Source organism: Thunnus thynnus, chromosome 15, assembly GCF_963924715.1.
Source record: "Thunnus thynnus chromosome 15, fThuThy2.1, whole genome shotgun sequence".
Taxonomy (NCBI): Eukaryota; Metazoa; Chordata; class Actinopteri; order Scombriformes; family Scombridae; genus Thunnus; species Thunnus thynnus.
Window position 1 is genome coordinate 29,316,566 of NC_089531.1, and position 19,617 is coordinate 29,336,182.

Genomic DNA, 19,617 nt, shown 5'->3' on the forward strand with positions numbered 1-19,617 from the left:
TTCAAATCCCAGCAGTGCCTGTCTGACACTTCCTGAACCAAATACATTAAATGCAGCTCTAAGTGAAGTGTACTGTAGTAATGAAGGGTCTTTTGTTACTGAGGGGCATCCATTCATGTGAACAGTTGCAAATATCTACACAGACTCCATACTGTATTGGAGGCTGAGCTGTAATGGGCAAAACAATAACTGACTCAGTGAATGAGGACCTGCTTTATGTTTTTTTGTGTCCACCTCGTACAACGCCATCTAGAACTAGTTTCAGGCGAGATCCACAGCAATTGGCTGCGTCATTTCTTGTTGAATGATGGGACTGAAACAGAAATGCTGTTAGCTAACTTGAACCCAAAAGTTTTTGAGATGCTACACTTAATACGTAACCCATCACTCATCCATCAGGTGCTGTAGCTTAGATGGTCAAAGCGCCTGTCTTGTAAACAGGAGATCCTGGGTTCAAATCCCAGCAGTGCCTTTATGTTTCTGTTAATCTGTAGCGATAAGACACAAGCCAATCAAACACCATGAGCTCAACACACAAGACTGATGCAATTATCTACAGTCTTGTCCAGAGACCAGGGAGCTTGCACTGAACAACCTAGTAGTATTGTGACAGCCCCTTTGTTTTGTTTGTTGCAGCTGTGTTCTGTCTGCAGGAATATGTACCTGAGGGCAGACTGATTAGCAGCAAGGGACACACCTGGGCCTGGTTAGTTTTAAATAAAAATACTTTAAAATATTGAATACCCGTGTGACTACCTATTTTTGCCACAGTCTAGAGCCAGGCAGTGACAGTATGAGAAACATTGTTATAGCCATTGGTAGAGTAACATTGTCCAGGTAGAATCAGTACTGACGTGAAATCATTCAGTATTCTCAATTGTTACTGAGATCTTGGTTCTTTGAGCCCACCAACAGATTAAATATTTCCAAGCTAAAGATAGAAAGTTAAGACCACTGGGAAACTGGGGTATGTTTCTCTATATTAAATTGTCACAGGTTGTGACATTTAACTTCACAGATAATGAACAACTGGCAAACAATGTACTAGATTAATTAGAAATAAATAAATATAATTATAAAACTTATATCTGAATATTTTCCCTTCCCTTAATTTCTCTCCCTCATTGGTCCAGTTCCAGTGCTGTATTTACTGGTCACCAATGGCCACGGCACCATTCAGTTAGTCACCAGGTAAATCTGATATATATATCCGCTATTTTAGAGGTTGAGAAGGACCACTTGAACACTCTATTATGGTCTTCAATTGACTTTTTCCCTAAAGTGGTTCTGTAGGCTTCACTACTGTTATGTAGAGTGTTGACAAATCTCAGCAGATTTTGAGTGAACTGATCATCTTAGTCACTGTTTGCAATCTTTGCTCTAGATGTTTCTATTAAAACTCTTGAAAAACCAGTATGTAAAAAGCTGGTATGATTTGGTATCCAATCACATTTAAAATGAGCACAAAACTGATGGCACTGTGGCTTAATTGGTCAAAGCACCTGTCTCGTAAACAGGAGATCCTGGGTTCGAATCCCAGCAGTGCCTGCCTTTATGCAGTTCTGCCATAGCTGTGTGGACTGTGATCATGAAACTTCTGTCAGCTCAGCACATAAATTAGTGTAAACAAAAGAAGGAATCTACACAGATTGCATCCTTTTGAGTGGCTGAGATGTTACCGGCTGTTTTGTGCCAGGTTCAGAAGGATCAATTGGCCAGGCAGCCTGCTTAATTTTTTTCAGATTATGACTGCATTTAAATATAGATGTCATGACAGCTCCCAAAAAGTGAAGCCAAAACATCTCGATCACCCCCTGGCTGCAGTATAGGTCGTAAGTCCCGCCTCCTCCACATAAAGGGATGGGACTTAAGCCAAACTAAAAAATCAAAGTACACATCAAATAAATTTTTCCCAAAGATGGTTTCTGTCATTTTAGGTAGTTCTTATCATACTGATGTTTGTCCAAGTGCTCATTTTTCTTATACGTTTGTCTTTAATTAGATATTTAATGACATAAAAAGGGGATTCCATGTCATGATTGACAGCTGTGACAAACTGCCTTCAAACCTCCATCAGGCAGCAGGAGCATGTTCCGCAGGCTGTCATCCCAATGCCCTACTCTACTGCACAGACTCTTGCTCCAAATGATATCACACAAGCAAGATGGCAGCTCCCGGAAAGGAGATATTTTGGCTTCACTTTTGCATAACGGTAGGAAGTGGAGACGTGTCGTCCATCTTTATATACAGTCAATCGACAGTACTAATTAAGTACTGTTATTCTCAGCTAAATTTGTTCGGTCTTTTGGTTGGTTTAGGTTGACTCCAAATGTTTTTGTGAAATCTAAAAACTGGAATCTATTGTGTAGGAGCTTTCCTGCTAGGTTAGTTGGTTAAAGTGCTCATTTTGTAAACAGGAAATCCTGTGTTCAAAACCCTGTAATGCCTTGCTGATGTTTCTGTGTTGACGTATACAATACCCACAAAACCTACCAATAAGCCAATTAAATGCAGTCAGTGGGTCAGATTCTTTAGCTGCTTGGCTTCAACATGCAGGACTAGCATAGCTCTGTAAAGCACTGATACAAACCTCTGACCTGAGATGTGGTTGGAATAAAAGTCACTCCCACCACAGATGAAATTTATAACTCCATCTGAGAGATATTAAAAAGCACTTTTTCTGCATCTTGGAATCTAGTTTGGTACTGATCATCCCTTGAGGTCTTGCTGAAAGGTCCTGTGGTATAATCAGTCAGCGCACTCAGCTGTCAACTGAAAGGCTAGTGGTTTGAACCCATCTGCGGATTAGGTTCTTCTGCGGCATGATACTTTAGGTCTGTAGGAGGACTTTATGCTTTATTACCAAACTAACATCACTGTTTATGTTGTCATCAAACTGCTCTAGGGGATTGTTTTGTTGTTGCTGTTGCATAATGGATTATGGTATGCTGAGGGATAGATCACAGGGTTCTCCCAACAAAATGTTTCTGCATTTCTTGGCCGCATTTGGAGGAGTCTTTAAAATGGCTGTGTCCCATACTGAGAGACTGGATTTTCCAAAAGATGCACCCAGAATGTAGGATCATTCAGACACCCTTCAGAAACCAAAGCTAAGGATGCATTCAGGTAGCTGTCACTAAAGGCACCGTGGCTTAGTTGGTCAAAGCACCTGTCTTGTAAACAGGAGATCCTGGGTTCAAATCCCAGTGGTGCCTCAGTAAGTCTATAGCACCTTTCTGAATAATAATAATAACTTTATTTGTATAGCACTTTTCATACAAGAAATGCAGCTCAAAGTGCTTTACAACAAAAGAATTTACATGCACCAAGTGCTTCATGTGAAGAAGACATAAAAGCATGTAAAAACATTAATATAACATAAGCCCACTTGATAACATTAATAAAAATAACATAAAATAAAGTGAAAATAGAATAAATATATAGGAATAGGAAGGAGACACAAACTACTTTAATCTAAAGCTGATGTCAGCACCTTTTCTTACCATTTATGATAGCAAGCAAACATCTACACATATTGATTTATACCTTTATATTGGAGGCTGAGCTGTTATGGGTAGTACAATGAATGATGGCTTGCTTCATGATTGATATTATTTCTTGATTGGAAAACAATTAACAATCCCATCTTAGAGTCATTTTTGGGTAAGGTTTACAATTTCCCAGTCAATAGGCAGGTTATGTTTGCATGTAGAATAATTTCTGGTTGGATTGAGGGACTGAAGCAGCAATTCTGTTTGCTAACGTTATCAGCAAACTTGAGCCCAAAGGCTTTTGAGACACTACCTTGTGTACATTTTTATCATCATCGTCATCAAGTGCTGTAGCTTAGCTGACAAAAGCGCCTGTCTTGTAAACAAGAGATCCTGAGTTCAAACACACAGGAGTGCTGCCACTTTTCTATCTTATGTTAACCACAGCTACGAGACACTATCCAATTAATCTCCATGAGTGGGCTGCTCTTTAACTCAACATGCATGACAGAGGTGTTTTATTTGTGAACTTTACCTCATCCTGTAGTCTTTACCCAACTGCAGGCACTGTAGCTTAATTGGTCAAAGTACCTCTCTTGTAAACAGGAGATCCTAGGCTCAAATGCCAGCAGTGTCTACTTTATGTTTATAGTTGATAGACACAATTAAATTAAACCTGTTGTTTAGCTGGACAACTCATGATGCAGGACTAATACAGCTCTGTAAAGCTGTGGTACTAATTTTAGATCTTCAAGCTGAAAAAGGGTTTCTTTTAACTTGGAGACTAGAAGATTGCTAACAATTTAGCATGTAAAAACACAAGCAGCACTGGCCCAGAGAGAGCTGGTGAGAACTGCATCTAGTGGCACTGGATTCGCAGATAATGAAATATGTCCTTTTTAATTATCCTACCTGCTTATCCTGCTGCCTTTCTACATGTCTGCTTAGTGCACTATGCATTATGTTATACTGAGGGCTACAACTGCCACACTGAAATTTGCTGTGGATATTCATAATCCCCAGAGGATACATGCTAATGTTCTCAAGAACTCTGACCTTCAAGGTGCAACAGAAAAACAGCCCCTGCCTCCATTGTTTTCAATGTGAACACTGTTGTGAATATACACAGCTCTTTGCCGTCTGAGATTATGATTGTTTTTCCATCTAGCTGCCTCAGCTCACCATGTGACCATGGCAACCACAGAAACCACAATGAAGGAAATGTATTGGGCAACCATGAAAGAGCTGATTTTACTGAGTTTCCTAATCTATGCACCTCAGACAGATCAATGAACAGAAACAGTTGGCTAACATCAGCTTAATCCTGGGACAATTAACAATGTTTATGATACAAACCTAGTTAGCAAAACTTACTATATTAATTGTGTTACATTGCTACATTGAATTTTCTCTATTTTAAGATACAATCAGCTCTATTTTGTTTCTATTTGTATGCAAGTTTCTATCTTTACACAAGATATATCAAAAATCTAATGGGCAGATTGCTTTGAAATTTACTGGCACACCAATGCTTCCCAGAGGGCAAACTTTTATTGTTTTAGACAACAAAACAAGACTTTCAGTTTTATTTTGTTTTGCATTTTCTAAAACCTGGTCTAACCCCATTGTAGGCTGTTGTTTACCGTGTTTCCATGCCAGTGGGTGTAGCAGATACAGTGAATACTATCAAGGGTATTGCTGTCTATCAGAACCTCAGTCTCACTGCCACTACATCAGGGAGTATGGATCAGAGTGGTAATCCAGCTTGCCATGCTACATGCTGAGAGCTCAGGTTCCTCCGAGGCGCCTACATTTCCAACAGTTGCCTTTTTTCGTCTTAGTCAAATTCACATCTTCCCCAATGTGCCTCTGTTTCAGATGAAGTGCGCCGCCCCTTGGATAATAAATCACGCGCTCTGAGTTTTTTCACAGCACACATGCAGAATTTGATATGGCAGACATCAAAGATAGAGGTGGTGTTTGCACAGAGGAGACTAAGGGCATGATAAATGTATGGAAATCCCTGATGCTTATGTTCCCATTTTAGACCCACTTGTAATGCCACTCACATAGCTTTTTCTTTCAACCTTCCTTGGAAACTGTCTTTTTCACCTGAAGCTGAATAACAATCCTGTCAAACTTCAGTAGCACAGAGAAAGACCCTGTCATCTTGACAGCAACTCACTATGGATGGAAACACCACATGGGCCTACCAGGCACAGACCCAGGGACCAAAGGGCTTGAGGGCACTTAAAGGTTTTAGTTTGGTTCAAATGCATTAGGTCATACAATGCATCGTCTGACCAGGTCTATGATGGGCAAAAACCCTGCGGCCATAGCGAGGGGTATGTGATAATCGTAAAAATGAGGATAATGGCATTCACTTTCAGACCGTCTGTCCTCAAAGGCATTCATGGTGTTGCATCAAGTTACACAAGAAATTTAAAAGAAGTAGTTGTGTGAAGAAGGAAAAGAACATCAGAGAGAGCTTGAAATCATTCCCTCCTCTTAGGGCTGTCACTTTTTAAAAATTTGAACAACTTTGGAAAAATATTCAATATTTTATCTTTAATTACTCACCGCCTTACAATCCATCCATGACTACAGTGCATGTCCTCCAACCCACTGATTATCTTTTCAGTTTTTTTAATACATATGTTGACCACAGCGTATAACACATTGGTTGGTTGGGGTTGGGGTTGAAGACTACAAATCTGAAAAGTAAAAAAATCTGTGAGGTTAGCAGACCTCTGTAGACCGTTCCTTATCTCTGCTATTCTCTGACTTCTCCTTAAGTGGCCCAGAATATACAAAAATGGAAATATTTCAAAATGATTTATTTTTGTGCAGCTGGTATACATTTTTGCACATAGAGGGTGTTCCAGGTCAAATCTGACCCATACTTATTCAAAGGGATTTTAAAGTCACCAGAGGGCGTCAAATAAAGATACAAGGCGGTTATGGGGTGTCTTGAAGCAGTGAAACTATAAACTGGCATGAGTGTGTATTTCTGTCATTGGGACAGTGGGGACAGAGTTCAAGGTGGACCTTGATACTGTCATGAGAACTGCCCATGTTCCCACCATATGGCTACATTTGCCAGGGTTCCCACCCAGGTGGGCTCATGTAGACCTTTGAGATGTTATGGGGGAATCTTGAAACAGTGAAAGAGTAAAACTGCATTGACATCATCATATATGGTGTACATATCAGTAGGGACATGGGGTCACGAGGTGCCTTGACACTGCCACAGCATCTGCGCCTGCAAACAGCCTATAAAAGTAACAAATCAAACCCATCAATTCCCAGGAAACCAACATAGTGGTTGCCCATCATAGTCCTCCCCTTAGTGGAGTGCAGCTTTCATACGACTATAAGAAGTACCTTAGCTCCTATTTTACTGATTTGGTGGATTTGTTATTCCAAGATGAAAAAGGAGACAGTAAGTTGAAGAAGAGGATGACAACATGGTGGACATGGAGGAAAGGCCCTTGTGACTTCTTTCTCTATTTATAAAGCAACACTCCATATTACCAGGTGAGTCTGATGTAGCTAATAAAAACATATCTGAGAAGCACAATTGCACAGGAGAGACTGACGGGGCTCGTATTGTTTAATAAACAATCATTTGCAATAATAATAAACAGTTTTTTGCCTGCCTATCTGTTTGACTGACAGTTTTATTGATCAGTGAGAAAGCATTGACTTGGCATTTAGCAATTGTATTTATTTATTGGGACAGTGTACAGTTTTTCACACAAAAGATGCACTGTCCCAGAGTTAGCTCAAAGCTAATTTACATCCGTAGTCTCCCACAATCAAAACATACAGCAGCACAACAACAAACAGTACAAAGCAAAAAAACACACTGAACACATTATACAAAATACAAAATACAAAGCTACACACAACAGCACATCACATACACCCACAATGTCAACTAGACATTAATAATGTAAACTTATCAAATTAAAAACAAGACTACCTGCGCTTATGAGAAAACCATAGATGAAGTTTAGACTCAGTGGTCACAGAGCTTATTGATCTTTGGTAGATTTTTTAATATGGGCTTGAATGTATTGATTGAACTGCAGTTGAATTGAAGTTGGTTCAATGTAAAAAATAAAAAAAAAACCCAAAAGAACTAACTTTTGCTAGCTTAGCTTGCAACATTTCTCTGGGGAGTGTAGTGGAGCTTCATTTAATGTAGAGTAACTGGTAGAATGGTTGCCCAACACTAAGCATAACACCTGTCAGTGGTCGAGTTGGACTAGGTTTTTGCAAGTAAGAGGAATGTGTAGGGAAAAAACAAGATAACTGTGGCTCTGCTAAAATTTTGATACTTTAAAAAAACTAAACTAAACTGTCCATTATGAGTCTGACAATGTTATAGGCGTGCAGTGCTAAATTGATGGAGTAGTTTTCTAAGTTATGGTGAACTTGACAGCAAACAGTTCCGTATTTATACATCCAACAGACAAACAGCAACGTTAGCATTGATTTGGAGTTGTGTTTGTGTCCAATATTCCCTCTTCTTGTAGCTCTGGTTTGATCTCCACTAACTGCTGAGAAAAATATCTGGTCACTGCCAACTGCTGCAGCTGAAAACAGCTGCCTGCTGCTGTTGGAAACCATATTGATGAGGGCACTGAGACTAATCCAAAACAATAAAACCAAAAGAGTGAGCTGAAAGATGCTAGCTTTGTGGAGATGATGGGAACTGCAAAGTTAATGATCTGCATGAGGTTGTCACTACAAGTGATACCTTTCACATTATGCATAATCATCTGATCTATTATTAATATAAGAATATCAATTAGCACAGTTTGCCAGGACACATTTCTACCTCTGTTCCTCTGCTGATTTCCCACTCAGATGGCAGAGGGTTTCACAGTATTACTGTGCCTGGCCGAACCAAACCTCTGTAAGCCAAAATTACTGCACTTACCTGCAAGATGTGACCTTTGCTCTGTGATTCATTGTGAATCACCAGTAAACACAACCACCCTTCAATTCTACTGCTATGTGCTGTTTCACTCATTTACCACATCCCCCTTTTTCAGTAGGAATCAATGGAAGGTCCGAAGCACATGAACAACCATATTTGATATAAACATTATCACAGTATAGTACACATTTAGTAGTTCTATATAATTATTACTGCTATTACTATTTCTTGCATTTTTTCTAACACTTCACCTGCGTCAGTACAGAGTGAGTATACTCCCAGACTTTCCCCTTCTACCTGATATCCTGTTGTGATATTTCACACATGTTCTCTATAAATCAGATGGGTTTTTTAGCGGAGGCTTTGTGGGAAGAAGACTCAGGTAGAGGAGGGGAGGACATACCAAAAGAACAGATAATCACTCCCACATGTCAGGCTGGCAGAAAGCTGACTGATATGCTGTGCCAGTAAAGAAGGCTTTGACGTCTGCTGGGAAAAACAACACTTGGACTAAAGAGGACTAAAGAGTGAGGTTCAAAGGTTGTAGAAGAAGTGTATACAGAGTTTGCAAGAGGCAGACGTGAAAATGGATAAAAGGGCACCATGACTGAAATTGTTCAGGTCTCAAGAGAGCAGCATTGGGTTGAGCAGAAAGGCGTTTGGACTGCTGAAGTGCACCTTAAGTGACAAAAATGAAGAATGGAAGTGTTTTATCAGGGCATTGACATATCTAACTTGTTAGGGAACTTTATCACTCAGAGCAAAAAGGGTAGTGGTTGTTAAAGCATGGCTTTGTTTGGTTTTGATGTAGATAATTTCATTTTTAATTTTTAAATCTTCAAATATATTATAACTTTTAGCAAGAGAGACTCAGCCAAACTGAAGCGCAAGAAACAGTATATCACATAATTCCATAAGAACACATATCATTAATTTAGAACAAATACAGCACAGTAAACAGGGCATGAACACTTTATGAGATAAATGAAACTTGACTTTTTAAAACAATTACATTCCTCATAAAACTTTTTGTCTGATTTGAAGGCAACGTTTCCAGATGAAGTTTATCTTTTAAATAATTCCACGGAGTAGGAAAATGCAGTCTTACCAACTTCAGAGCAGACTCTGCAGATTATCCATTGAGATGATCTGCACTTAAAGCTGTTAGAGGAAAGAACATTTTACAAAGGTAAAGCAGTAGTTTACCAAGAATGGCTTCAGAGATGAAAAGGAACATTAGAATGACAGCTATGAGTTCTTGTTCCAACAATTAAAATAAATGCAAAGATGAGTGATAGACAGGATCAAGACCACTAAGTAGTGAGTCTGATGTCCTGCATAGGATGTGAGTGGAACCCTCTTTCCAGTGATACTGGTATAGCCACTTAGAAATTTAGAAAAAAAGCTGGCAAAAAAACCCCACACAAATGTAAATAGTTTCAATATTCAATTGTTGGGCAAGATTCACCCTAAATCATTTTTCACCATTTTTCACAAGATTTGTTGTGCACGTATTTTAGGACATGGTACACTATAGCATGCATCCTCCAGGGGCCACTAATATAGGAAGCAAAAACAATAACCAAAGCCTCAATTTAACCTTCACAAAAATAAAATACTGTAACTTTAACCAGTCACTTTCATACTCCTCTGTAATACAGGAGATTGAGCTTTCCAGGGGACACATATAAATTTGGAGTTATGACAACATCAAAGTGGATTTTGTGCAGGCATGCAACAAAAGAAAACAATCCTCAGATTTGTTTTTCTTCCTCCAGAGTGTGCTTTGCCTCTGGTCATGTGTGTGCAGCTCTCAGACCTCTGCAGACATTTCCTGTCCTCTGAAGTGGCTCCAGGGAGTCCTCACCTGAGGTGAAACTGCCAGACAGCAGGGATAAACAAGGATCTCTCCATTTTGTCAAAGGAAGTTCCTTTTCTTTACTGGTAATGAAAAAGCCCGACATTATGTCCCCTTTTCATTTTGCCACATAAAAGAAAATGGAAGTGGACGGAGCAAAGTAAACGTCAGCCTGCAGGATGCTCTGACTGCAGCAGGGCCTTGGGGCAGAGAGAAGCCTCTTTGTTTATCCCAGCAGAGTGAAAGCACTTGGCTTAGAAATCAGTGGTTCAGACAAGGATTACACCGGATGCATGGCTTCTTTTTAATTCTCACTGTTGAACAACCACAATGAGCTTTTATTGCCATCTGAAAGAGAAGGATGGAGTGAACAATGCCCACAGCACATACGAGAGGCTCTCAGTGTGGTTGGGTATTATGAGGGGGAGGTAGAGCACAAGTGTGCATTAAACATGATGGTCATTGCTTAATACTGCATTGTATACCCCTTTTCTGTGAAGTGAATATATTTGATTTGAATGCAAACTATTTGCTGATATAATTTACAGTAATTCAGTTGCTTTATATTCTGGGACTCTACTGGAATATCTTTGCATGATTTACAGTTAAAATCTCCTTATTTATCTTTATGCAGCCCCTCAGTTCAGCCTCTGTATGAAAGAGGCTGTTTTAGCTCCTGTCTCTTTAAGGCCCCGCCTCCCGATGAGCCCACTCTGATCTGATTGGTCAGCTTCCGGAAGCTGCTACTTACAAAGAGGCTATGTAAACAAACTACAGTAGTAGGAATTCACTTCTTTTTCTCAGTTTTTCTGTTCAAAATGGAAACTTCATAGATACATCCATGCATGTTCGAGCCCAAATCCGATCCAAAATTTTCAAGTGGACTAACTTAGCAACAAAAGCTATGAAACAGAGGCCATATTTAACATGGACATCTGACATAACAGTATGAGAATAACAGAAAACCACAAGAAACATGACATGTCCCCCCTAAATTAAAGGTTGCAATATATGGCCCTCTGTAAACCTGGTAATGTGAATATGATACATCATTAGATACAAGCTGTAAATTAATTTATTGTTTTCTCTTCATACTGCATGTGTGTCATATACTTCAGGCAAATTTTTCATTAATTCTTATTTGTTACTTGTTTGTGTTCACTGCTCTTATACTCATGTCTACCTTTTTTCCATGTTTCATTTTCACTGGCTTTTTAGATCCCATCCAATCATCTTCCATACAGAAATCTGCAGAATATTAATTGCATTCAACGCTGCTCTTCCCTCATTTTATTGATATTTTAAAGTTTGGTTGTTTATTTAGAAAGCGAACAATGCATTGGTTTATGGTAGCACATGTACTGTAGCTACTGTAAAAGCTCATTTTCATGTGAGGTCATGACCTTTCTCTGACACTTTGGAGGTTTTATCAGCCTAAGGGTCAGTTTGCTTTGATTCTACAGCTCAAATTTAAACATGGTTATAGTCATGGTCCAGTATTTTTAGACTCGGTATATTTAAATGTGCCTGCCTGCTTTTAAATTAACAAAAATAAATAAATGATTTAAGACATGATGATGACAACATGATGACAACAGCATGTGGACCACTCTGTTAGTCTTCTTAGGTATGATGAGAGAGGTGAGAGCCCGGTATCTAATGATTAAATTTCTTCAAGGCACATGCTCTGTGATACGATAAATGGCCTTGGATGACAGTCCTATGTAGCAATGCCATGCAGGATCCCAGTGGTCAGAGGGTAGAAGCTCCTCTTAAGCCCCTCAGCACCGGCCCATTACATCCAGAACCTCCTCTCGACATCAGCGGGGAGAAAAGGCCGCCATCCGGGCAGTTAAGAACCCCAGAAGATCCATGTGGCCAGGACCATTTCCTTCAACTTGTAACCACATCTCCAGAACCCAGTCAACCCATTCAAAGCTTTAAAAAACTTTGCAGGCTTGCAACCCCCTGGTAGTCCAGTACTTACCGTATGATATTTACTGACAGTGAGCTGTGAAAATATAACACTGTGCAGACATGCATGCAACATTCTGCATAGAGTGGAATTTACCATTTGATGCAAGACTGATACCTATTTCTATAGGAAATATGCTAAAGGCCATCTTTTACAGTCTAAATGTAATTTTAATGGTTAATTCTTGAGTGGGAAATTATCTTAACATTAATGAATAACTTAAATAAATAAATAAATAAATATAACTTAAATATGCATTACCCTCTTAAATTAAAATAAAATTAACATTATTATTTATAGAATGATATAGCAAACGAATAAAATCAGCGGCAGATTTTTGAACTAAATATACATATGAACTAAGTATACTACCAATTCTTACCACTGAAATCATTTTTCTTTTTTTCACAATAATAAAAAGAATTCCCATGGACCGCCTGTAATCATGCCATCTGACATGTCATTTAACAGAATGCTGCTCACTTCCTTCTTCAGTTGTGAGTGGGCCTTGTTCATTGGTAAGGGGATGAGGATGGGGTGACTGCTGAGCCTGAAGCTGCATCTGTTGGGCCTGGCACCAGGCAGGGCAGGGACAAATGATTTACCATGAATAGCTTGCTAAAAGTTTGTCCACAAACACTCAATTTTCTGTAAAGATATTAAATAACTAATGTTAGGGGAGCAAAAGTAGCCTCTGTCACCATGGACTAAGCTAACAGGTTAATTTCCACCACTCAGGGACAACAACCACCTGTCTTTGTGAAAAACTGTGACACGCTGTCACCCTTTATTTTCTCTCTCTTGTCTTTCTTTTTGTTTGTAGAAACCAGATTTTTTTCACTCGCAATTCACTACTAGCAAGTACTCTTCATACAGAGGTTGGGGGCAGGACTTTTTGTCAAAAACAAAAAAAGAAAAAGAAACAATCATTTTTATACATTATAATATAAAATAAAATAAAAAAATAAAACATTAATGATGATAGGTGTTCTAATAATGTTCTAATAATGTTTTGGACCCCTTTCAGTCACAGGCCTTTAGAATCATCCTAACTTTTTGCCCCTGACTTTGCTTAGCAACATAATGACACTTTGTTTCTTACTTGAATCAGATATATATTTTGTTGTGATAAAATTAACAAACATCAGAAAATGTGTATGTCCATCCTCCAAAAGTGTTATTGCAGTATCAGAATCAGAATCAGGTTTATTGCCAAGTAGGTTTGCACATACAAGGAATCTGTCTTTGTGTTGTGGTGCATAACAGTCAAAAATGTACACAAAAGTAAAGTTATTACAAGGAACTTTCATTTTGTGTTGATTTTTGCAGCCCCTGTGGACAAAAGCAGTAGTGTTTAATGGAATGAAGAAAGCATTTCCCATGAGCACCACCACCTTGTATCATAAAAATCTTGATCTGGCTAGCTTGTGCATTTGTTTTGGACAACAGCTGTTTGCAGGATGCATAGCAATGACATAATGTATCTATTTGTGGCTATGTAAGATTAATAATTGTAACATGATGATGGTGAAACAAAGTAAACTTTGTTTTAGTACCGTTCATACACCTAGGTTACATGTAAGGCTGCATTCACACCTAATACCTAACGTAACCTAAGGGTTGTGCGGAGGTGTGGACATGTTTATTTGTACTTTAGAATGTAATTGCCATGAAACAAACAGAAAATAATGTTTTATTTCTCAGATTCACTCCTTTGTTTTGCCACTCCCTCTCTTAATTCACTCCCTGCTCACTTGACCACTGCTGCTCTCTCTCGCGCGCTCTCAGCTTGCTCACTCTCTGTCTCTCTCTTTTTCTCTCATCTTTTGTAAAATGAGTCAGGAAGCCGACAAGTCTAACTTTACTTTTAATGTTATCAAACTAAGAGAAATGTCCTCCCCTTGTCCTAGTAACGTTTCCTGCTCGCCTCAGTGTCCTGAAGGCGTGTATGTCCTTGAAGGGAAGGCAGGTTGCAGACAATCACCTTTTCAGCATAGCAGCACAGTTGTTTTGTTCGCACCAAGTCACAGGATGGTCAATCTCCCACCTGTAGGCAATCTCATCTATACCAGAGACGAGCCCAATGAGGGTGGTTTCATCTGCAAACTTCAGGAGCTTGACAGACTGATGACTGGAGGTGCAGCTGTTGGTGTACATGGAGAAGAGATGTGGAGAACGGAGGCAGCCTTGAGGGGAACCAGTGCTGGGAGTCAGAGATGTGTTTCCTCAGCTTCACGTGCTGCTTCCTTTCAGAAGGAAGTCGGTGATCCACCTGCAGCTGGACTCAGGCACGTGCAGCTGGGAGTGCTTGTCCTGCAGCAGAGCTGGGATAATGGTATTAAAGGCGGAGCTGAAATCCACAAAAAGGATCCTGGCATAGGTTCCTGCAGTGTCCAGGTGCTGGAGGATGAAGTGGAGGGCCATGTTTACTGCATCACCCACAGACCTGTTGGCTCTGTAGGTGAACTGCAGGGGGTCCAGGAGTGGGTCTGTGATGGTTTTAAGGTAGGACAGTACAAGGTGTTCAAAAGACTTCATTACCATAGAGGTCAGGGCGAAGGGTCTGTAGTCGTTGAGTCCTGTAGTCCTTGGTTTTTTGGGGACGGGGATGATGATGCAGGTCTTCAAGCAAGCTGGTACATGGCATGTGTCAGTGAGCTGTTAAAAATGTCTCTGAACACCAGAGACAGCTGATTAGCACAGTGTTTCAGGGTGAAGGGAGGGACAGAGTCTGGTCCAGCTGCTTTGCAGGGGGTTCTGTCTCTTGAGCAGTCTGTTAACGTCCCTCTCCAGGATGGAGAGAGTCGTCATTGTGGTAGGGCAGGAGGGGGTCTCAAAGGTGGGCAGTTGTGGAGAGGCCTGGGCCCCTGTTGTGGTGGGGAAGGAGGAGCTGGTGTTCTGGGGCTGGTGGATGGATAAGGAATGGTGTCAGGCCTGTATGGTCCACTTCCAATAGTTAAGGACATTGTATCCAAAAAAGTCTTATAAGCAGCACTTTGAATGTTAGTGTAACTTTATCATCTGACTGACTAATAACTTCAAAAATACTTCATACTGAGGTTTAGCTTCACACCAGCAAACCTTCTGTAAGACTAGAATATTACCACTGAGATCAGCTACATTTTGTTTATAAGGGTCTACTTACATCTAGTGGTGAAAGATGAGAACTACTGGCAGCTACTTAAAGGACAGGGTCACAATTTGTCAAGTCTGTCTTAAAACAGTCAGGTGCCCAAATAAATCATAATCGTTCCTCCTGTTCATGCTCACCATTAGAAGATCCCTTCATAATGTACTTACAATGTAAGTGATGGCGGCCAAAATCCACAGACCTTCTTTTGTGCAAACACGTATTTAAAAGTTTATCTGAAGCTAATTTGAAGCGTCAACCGTCCAAATGAGTCAAATCAAGTAGATATCTTTCAACGTTACAGTCTTTTTTTAGTGCCAAAGTCCCTCTTTTTGTTACTATACTTCCACCACAGCTCAACAGGGAAACACTGTCCGAGGAAACACAAAGAGGGAATTTGATGCTAAAAAGACTAAATGTGGCAGATATCCACTTGATATGACTAACTCAGACTACTGAAGCCTCATATAAGCTTCACATCAACTTTTAAATGACTGTGTGGACACACTGTGGATTTTGGCCCCCATCACTTACACTGAAAGCACATTTGAAGGGGATCTTTAATAGCCAGTATCACATAGTATATCACATCACATGATTTACACATGTTTCTCATGTATTTTCTTAGTTTACAGAAGTATATAAAGTACCACAAAGCTTATTATCTGATTCAGGTACAGATCAGTGCTGAATACTAGAAAGATTGAACACTAAAAACATTCACAGATCCAAAAGTACAAGTTCACATCAAAAAGAATTAATGCATGTATAAAATACAGGAGGTGGAGATGGTGGAATAATCTGTGGTGTAATGTTAACAACATTAAAAATAAGTTTTTACTGAAATTTGAAGAAAAATGGTTTGAAAAAATTTTGTCAAAGCCAAAATTAAGGACATATGTGCATATCAAACAGAATTTTGGCTCTGAATTATATGTTACATCTCATCTATCCAGAAGGCAAAGCTCTTTCGTTGCACAGTTGAGAGATGTATTCTTCCTCTGGCCATTGAGGTTGGTCGATTCAAAAATATTCCAGAGGAAAACAAACTGTGAGTTGTGCGATTTGGGTGAAGTGGAAAATGAGTCCCATTTTCTTTTGTACCACACAAATTATGATGACTTAAAAGTGTTACTGTTCCATGAAATCGCTCAATTAAACCTTGAAATATTCTGTGTTCAGATGAGCAAAAACTGCAATGGCTGTTTAATTTTAATGTGTTTAAGTCTGCTAACTTTATCTCAAAAGCCTGGAAAAGAAGGCAAGATAGCTGTTTAATAAATATTTGTGTAGATTTTTCAGTAATACATAGTAAGCTTCTGTCAGTAAATTAGATAGAAGTTCTGTACTACTCAATGTTGATCTGAAGATCTGAAGGTGAAAGATGCTTTCTTTATTTTCTTTCTCTAGTATTTGTATACGCTGTACTCTGGTCCTGGCTTGTTTGAATTTATGATGTCTTGTGAGCCCATAGGGGCTTGGCATACAATTGTATGCATGACACAATAATACATTTTTCATTCATTCATTCATACATGACTTATACACTCTTATGCACAACATACAAAAAATAGCCTACAAAATTGTGAAAACACTGTTGTTAACATGTCAACGTTATTTCAGTCATTATGTTACTTTCCTCTTCATTCTTCTTTCTGATAAACTCAACTCTGATAAACTCATGTGGTTTGTCCAAGTGGTGTTGCATAGTTGTCCAAGATGGTGGACCCGCTCGCGCATTCGCAACACAGATCGGGCAGTGACAAATACATCCACAAACAAATCTCAAAACTATGGTAACCTGCAGGAATAACAGCAGGAATTGCTGAATTCTCTATACAATAGACAGCACAACAGTGACACGTATTGGCTAACTCAGACTACAGCCTGGGGTGCATGATATTCAAAAGTGTTCCTAATATTTTGCCCCCCTCATGTATGTTAATGGTGTGCACTGTTAAGTACACAACTATGCTATGAACACAAGTCCTGTCTTTAAGTGGGCACTCATGCTCATCTTTGGAAAGATAAGATTCTTGTGATTCATTTGATGCAAAACCATTTCAAGATACAATCAGAACAGGCGGTACAATCAACACCTCTGTCAGGCAACCAACAAACAAACAAACAATTACAAAATTCACACTACTCACCCATGAAACCTCATATTACTCCACTGACTGATACAACTCTGACAAAAACAGTCTTGTTACATTGACAATGGTTCAGTCAGTCTCATCCAGTAAAATATTGAATCCAAAACACAATATTACATCAATAAATATCCACAAACAGCTGTTGCATAATTTCAAATTAGCTGGAAGATGTCCTAATATTCCAATGACGTCTTCGTCAGTGTTAGCATCCGGGCCTGGGTCGCAGTGGCATCAGGCTAAGCAAGTAGTCCAGAGGCACCTTCCCTTGGAGGTTTTCCGGGCACATCCAACTGGTAGGACACCTTGAGGTGGACCCCGAATGTGCTGGAGGGATTATATATCTCATCTGGCCTGGGGACGCCTTGGGATCCCTCAGGAGGAGCTGGAAAACAATGCTGGGGAGAGGAACGTCTGGACTACATGGCAACCCTGTTAACTGGAAATAATGCTGGCACTACTTGCGGGGTGAATGTATTCCATATTTGGTAACTTTCCCCTCTGTAATGAAACAATTGTCAACTGTTCAGAAACTGACATTTGAGCCAAGAAATAAAGACTAAACATTAAAATTCTAGGAATAGCAGCTATGCATATAGCAAATTAAAGTTTCAGCACACCGCTTTGGATAGAGGATTGGGGAAGCCTATAAGTCGTGTTGGAGTGCTTCAGCTGTCACATGAAGAACATCTTAGAACAATTAAGATGGAGTATCATGTTTTCCATCATCTCTCCTATTTGTGATATATTTGTTCTCTTTGTAACTGTAAAAGATCCTGTATTACTGAGCCCAAAGAAGAATTTACAAAGTAGATGCAACAAAAATATTCCTCACAGATTCTTGAGAATAACTGCTCTATATAGTTGCAGAGTCTGGCAGTGAGAATGTGGTGGAATCATCTGTATCTCCAAAAGGAGACAAGGTACAATAGTCGTCCTGTTTGCAATATATGTATACATTGCCACTACAAGCATAGCTACAAAACTTAAAGAACTTAACACATAGTATATAGAACTAAACTTCTTCTAAGACTTCTGCATTGGTTAATATAAGAACCCCAACTACACTTAAAGTATTTGTGACTTTTGTATGCATATGTACAACCTAATACCTTGATTGTTTTTGTTTTGGATTTTGTCAGATTCACTTGGGAGAAGAAGTTTGAGTTAGCAAGGAGGCCTGGAGAAGGAGTCCTTGTGAAGGAGTTGGCAGTGGCATTCTAGGGCACTAAAACACTGGGGGGAAAGAGCCTTACAGTGGAAGGAATGCCCCACCACAAAAACCACCAGGCAGCCTTCAACCCCACAGAAACTCAGAAACTCCAAACATTGAAAGTTATGTCATTCTTGGTAGAAGTAGCCATGTGGTCTTTGTGGGATGCCAAGGACTGGGTTATTTGATATGGAGTATTATTTTTTTTTTCTTTGTCCTGGTGTGACAGAACCATCACTGTTTATCACTGTTTTTCTTTTCAGTCTGCGTCAAGGAGTGGCTTCTCAACTAACATTTGGAGGAGACAGAGTTGCAGGCCAGATGGGGAAAGGCTGGATTGTACATAACTGAAAAAATGATGTACATTAACAAACAACAAAAAAAAGCCACTTAAAGACTGAGAATGTGAGCACTACCCATGGTTACTTGAAGTTTACTTGAACCTAAATGCATGTTTTGACGTTAAATGCAAATGTTAGGGTAAATTGATGTTGATGTGTATCATTTATTGTAATTTGCTTGTTGCTCTTTGTTAAATAATCATATTTTTACTGTGTTATTTGTTATACTTATCTATTAAATTAACATACTGTTATAAAAACCTTACATTGTCTATATTTTGGTAGTTATTAGCATACATGACACAAAGAAGCATTGTAATATTTCCATGTGATCTGGCTTTTACCAACATCCGATGTGGTAAGAACTGTACCCAGAACTGTGGAGGAGAGGCATTCTGAGAGTATTCTCAGCAAGACATCAAAAGAATCAGAACCAGTTGTCTTGTGTTTCCCTTCTTACCCAAAGCCAAAGAAGTACATTTTAAGATTTTTAATAAGATATACCCCT

At 39.4% G+C, this 19,617-nt stretch overlaps 1 protein-coding gene and 3 non-coding genes across 4 annotated transcripts; all 4 read left to right on the top strand.

The window, feature by feature from the left end:
- The first annotated feature begins 398 nt into the window (after positions 1-398).
- Positions 399-472, top strand: trnat-ugu (transfer RNA threonine (anticodon UGU)). The gene has a single exon. It is a non-coding gene; the product is annotated as a tRNA-Thr (tRNA).
- Positions 473-1,474: 1,002 nt separating this feature from the next.
- Positions 1,475-1,548, top strand: trnat-cgu (transfer RNA threonine (anticodon CGU)). The gene has a single exon. It is a non-coding gene; the product is annotated as a tRNA-Thr (tRNA).
- A 1,593-nt stretch (positions 1,549-3,141) lies between these two features.
- trnat-ugu (transfer RNA threonine (anticodon UGU)) lies at positions 3,142-3,215 on the top strand. The gene has a single exon. It is a non-coding gene; the product is annotated as a tRNA-Thr (tRNA).
- Positions 3,216-13,922: 10,707 nt separating this feature from the next.
- Positions 13,923-19,313, top strand: LOC137198430 (uncharacterized). The gene is made up of 3 exons (XM_067612281.1): positions 13,923-14,777; positions 18,420-18,478; positions 18,698-19,313. Exons 1-3 carry the CDS (start codon positions 14,106-14,108, stop codon positions 18,777-18,779), a joined length of 813 nt encoding a protein of 270 aa, XP_067468382.1. The 5' UTR covers positions 13,923-14,105; the 3' UTR covers positions 18,780-19,313.
- Positions 19,314-19,617: the final 304 nt, after the last annotated feature.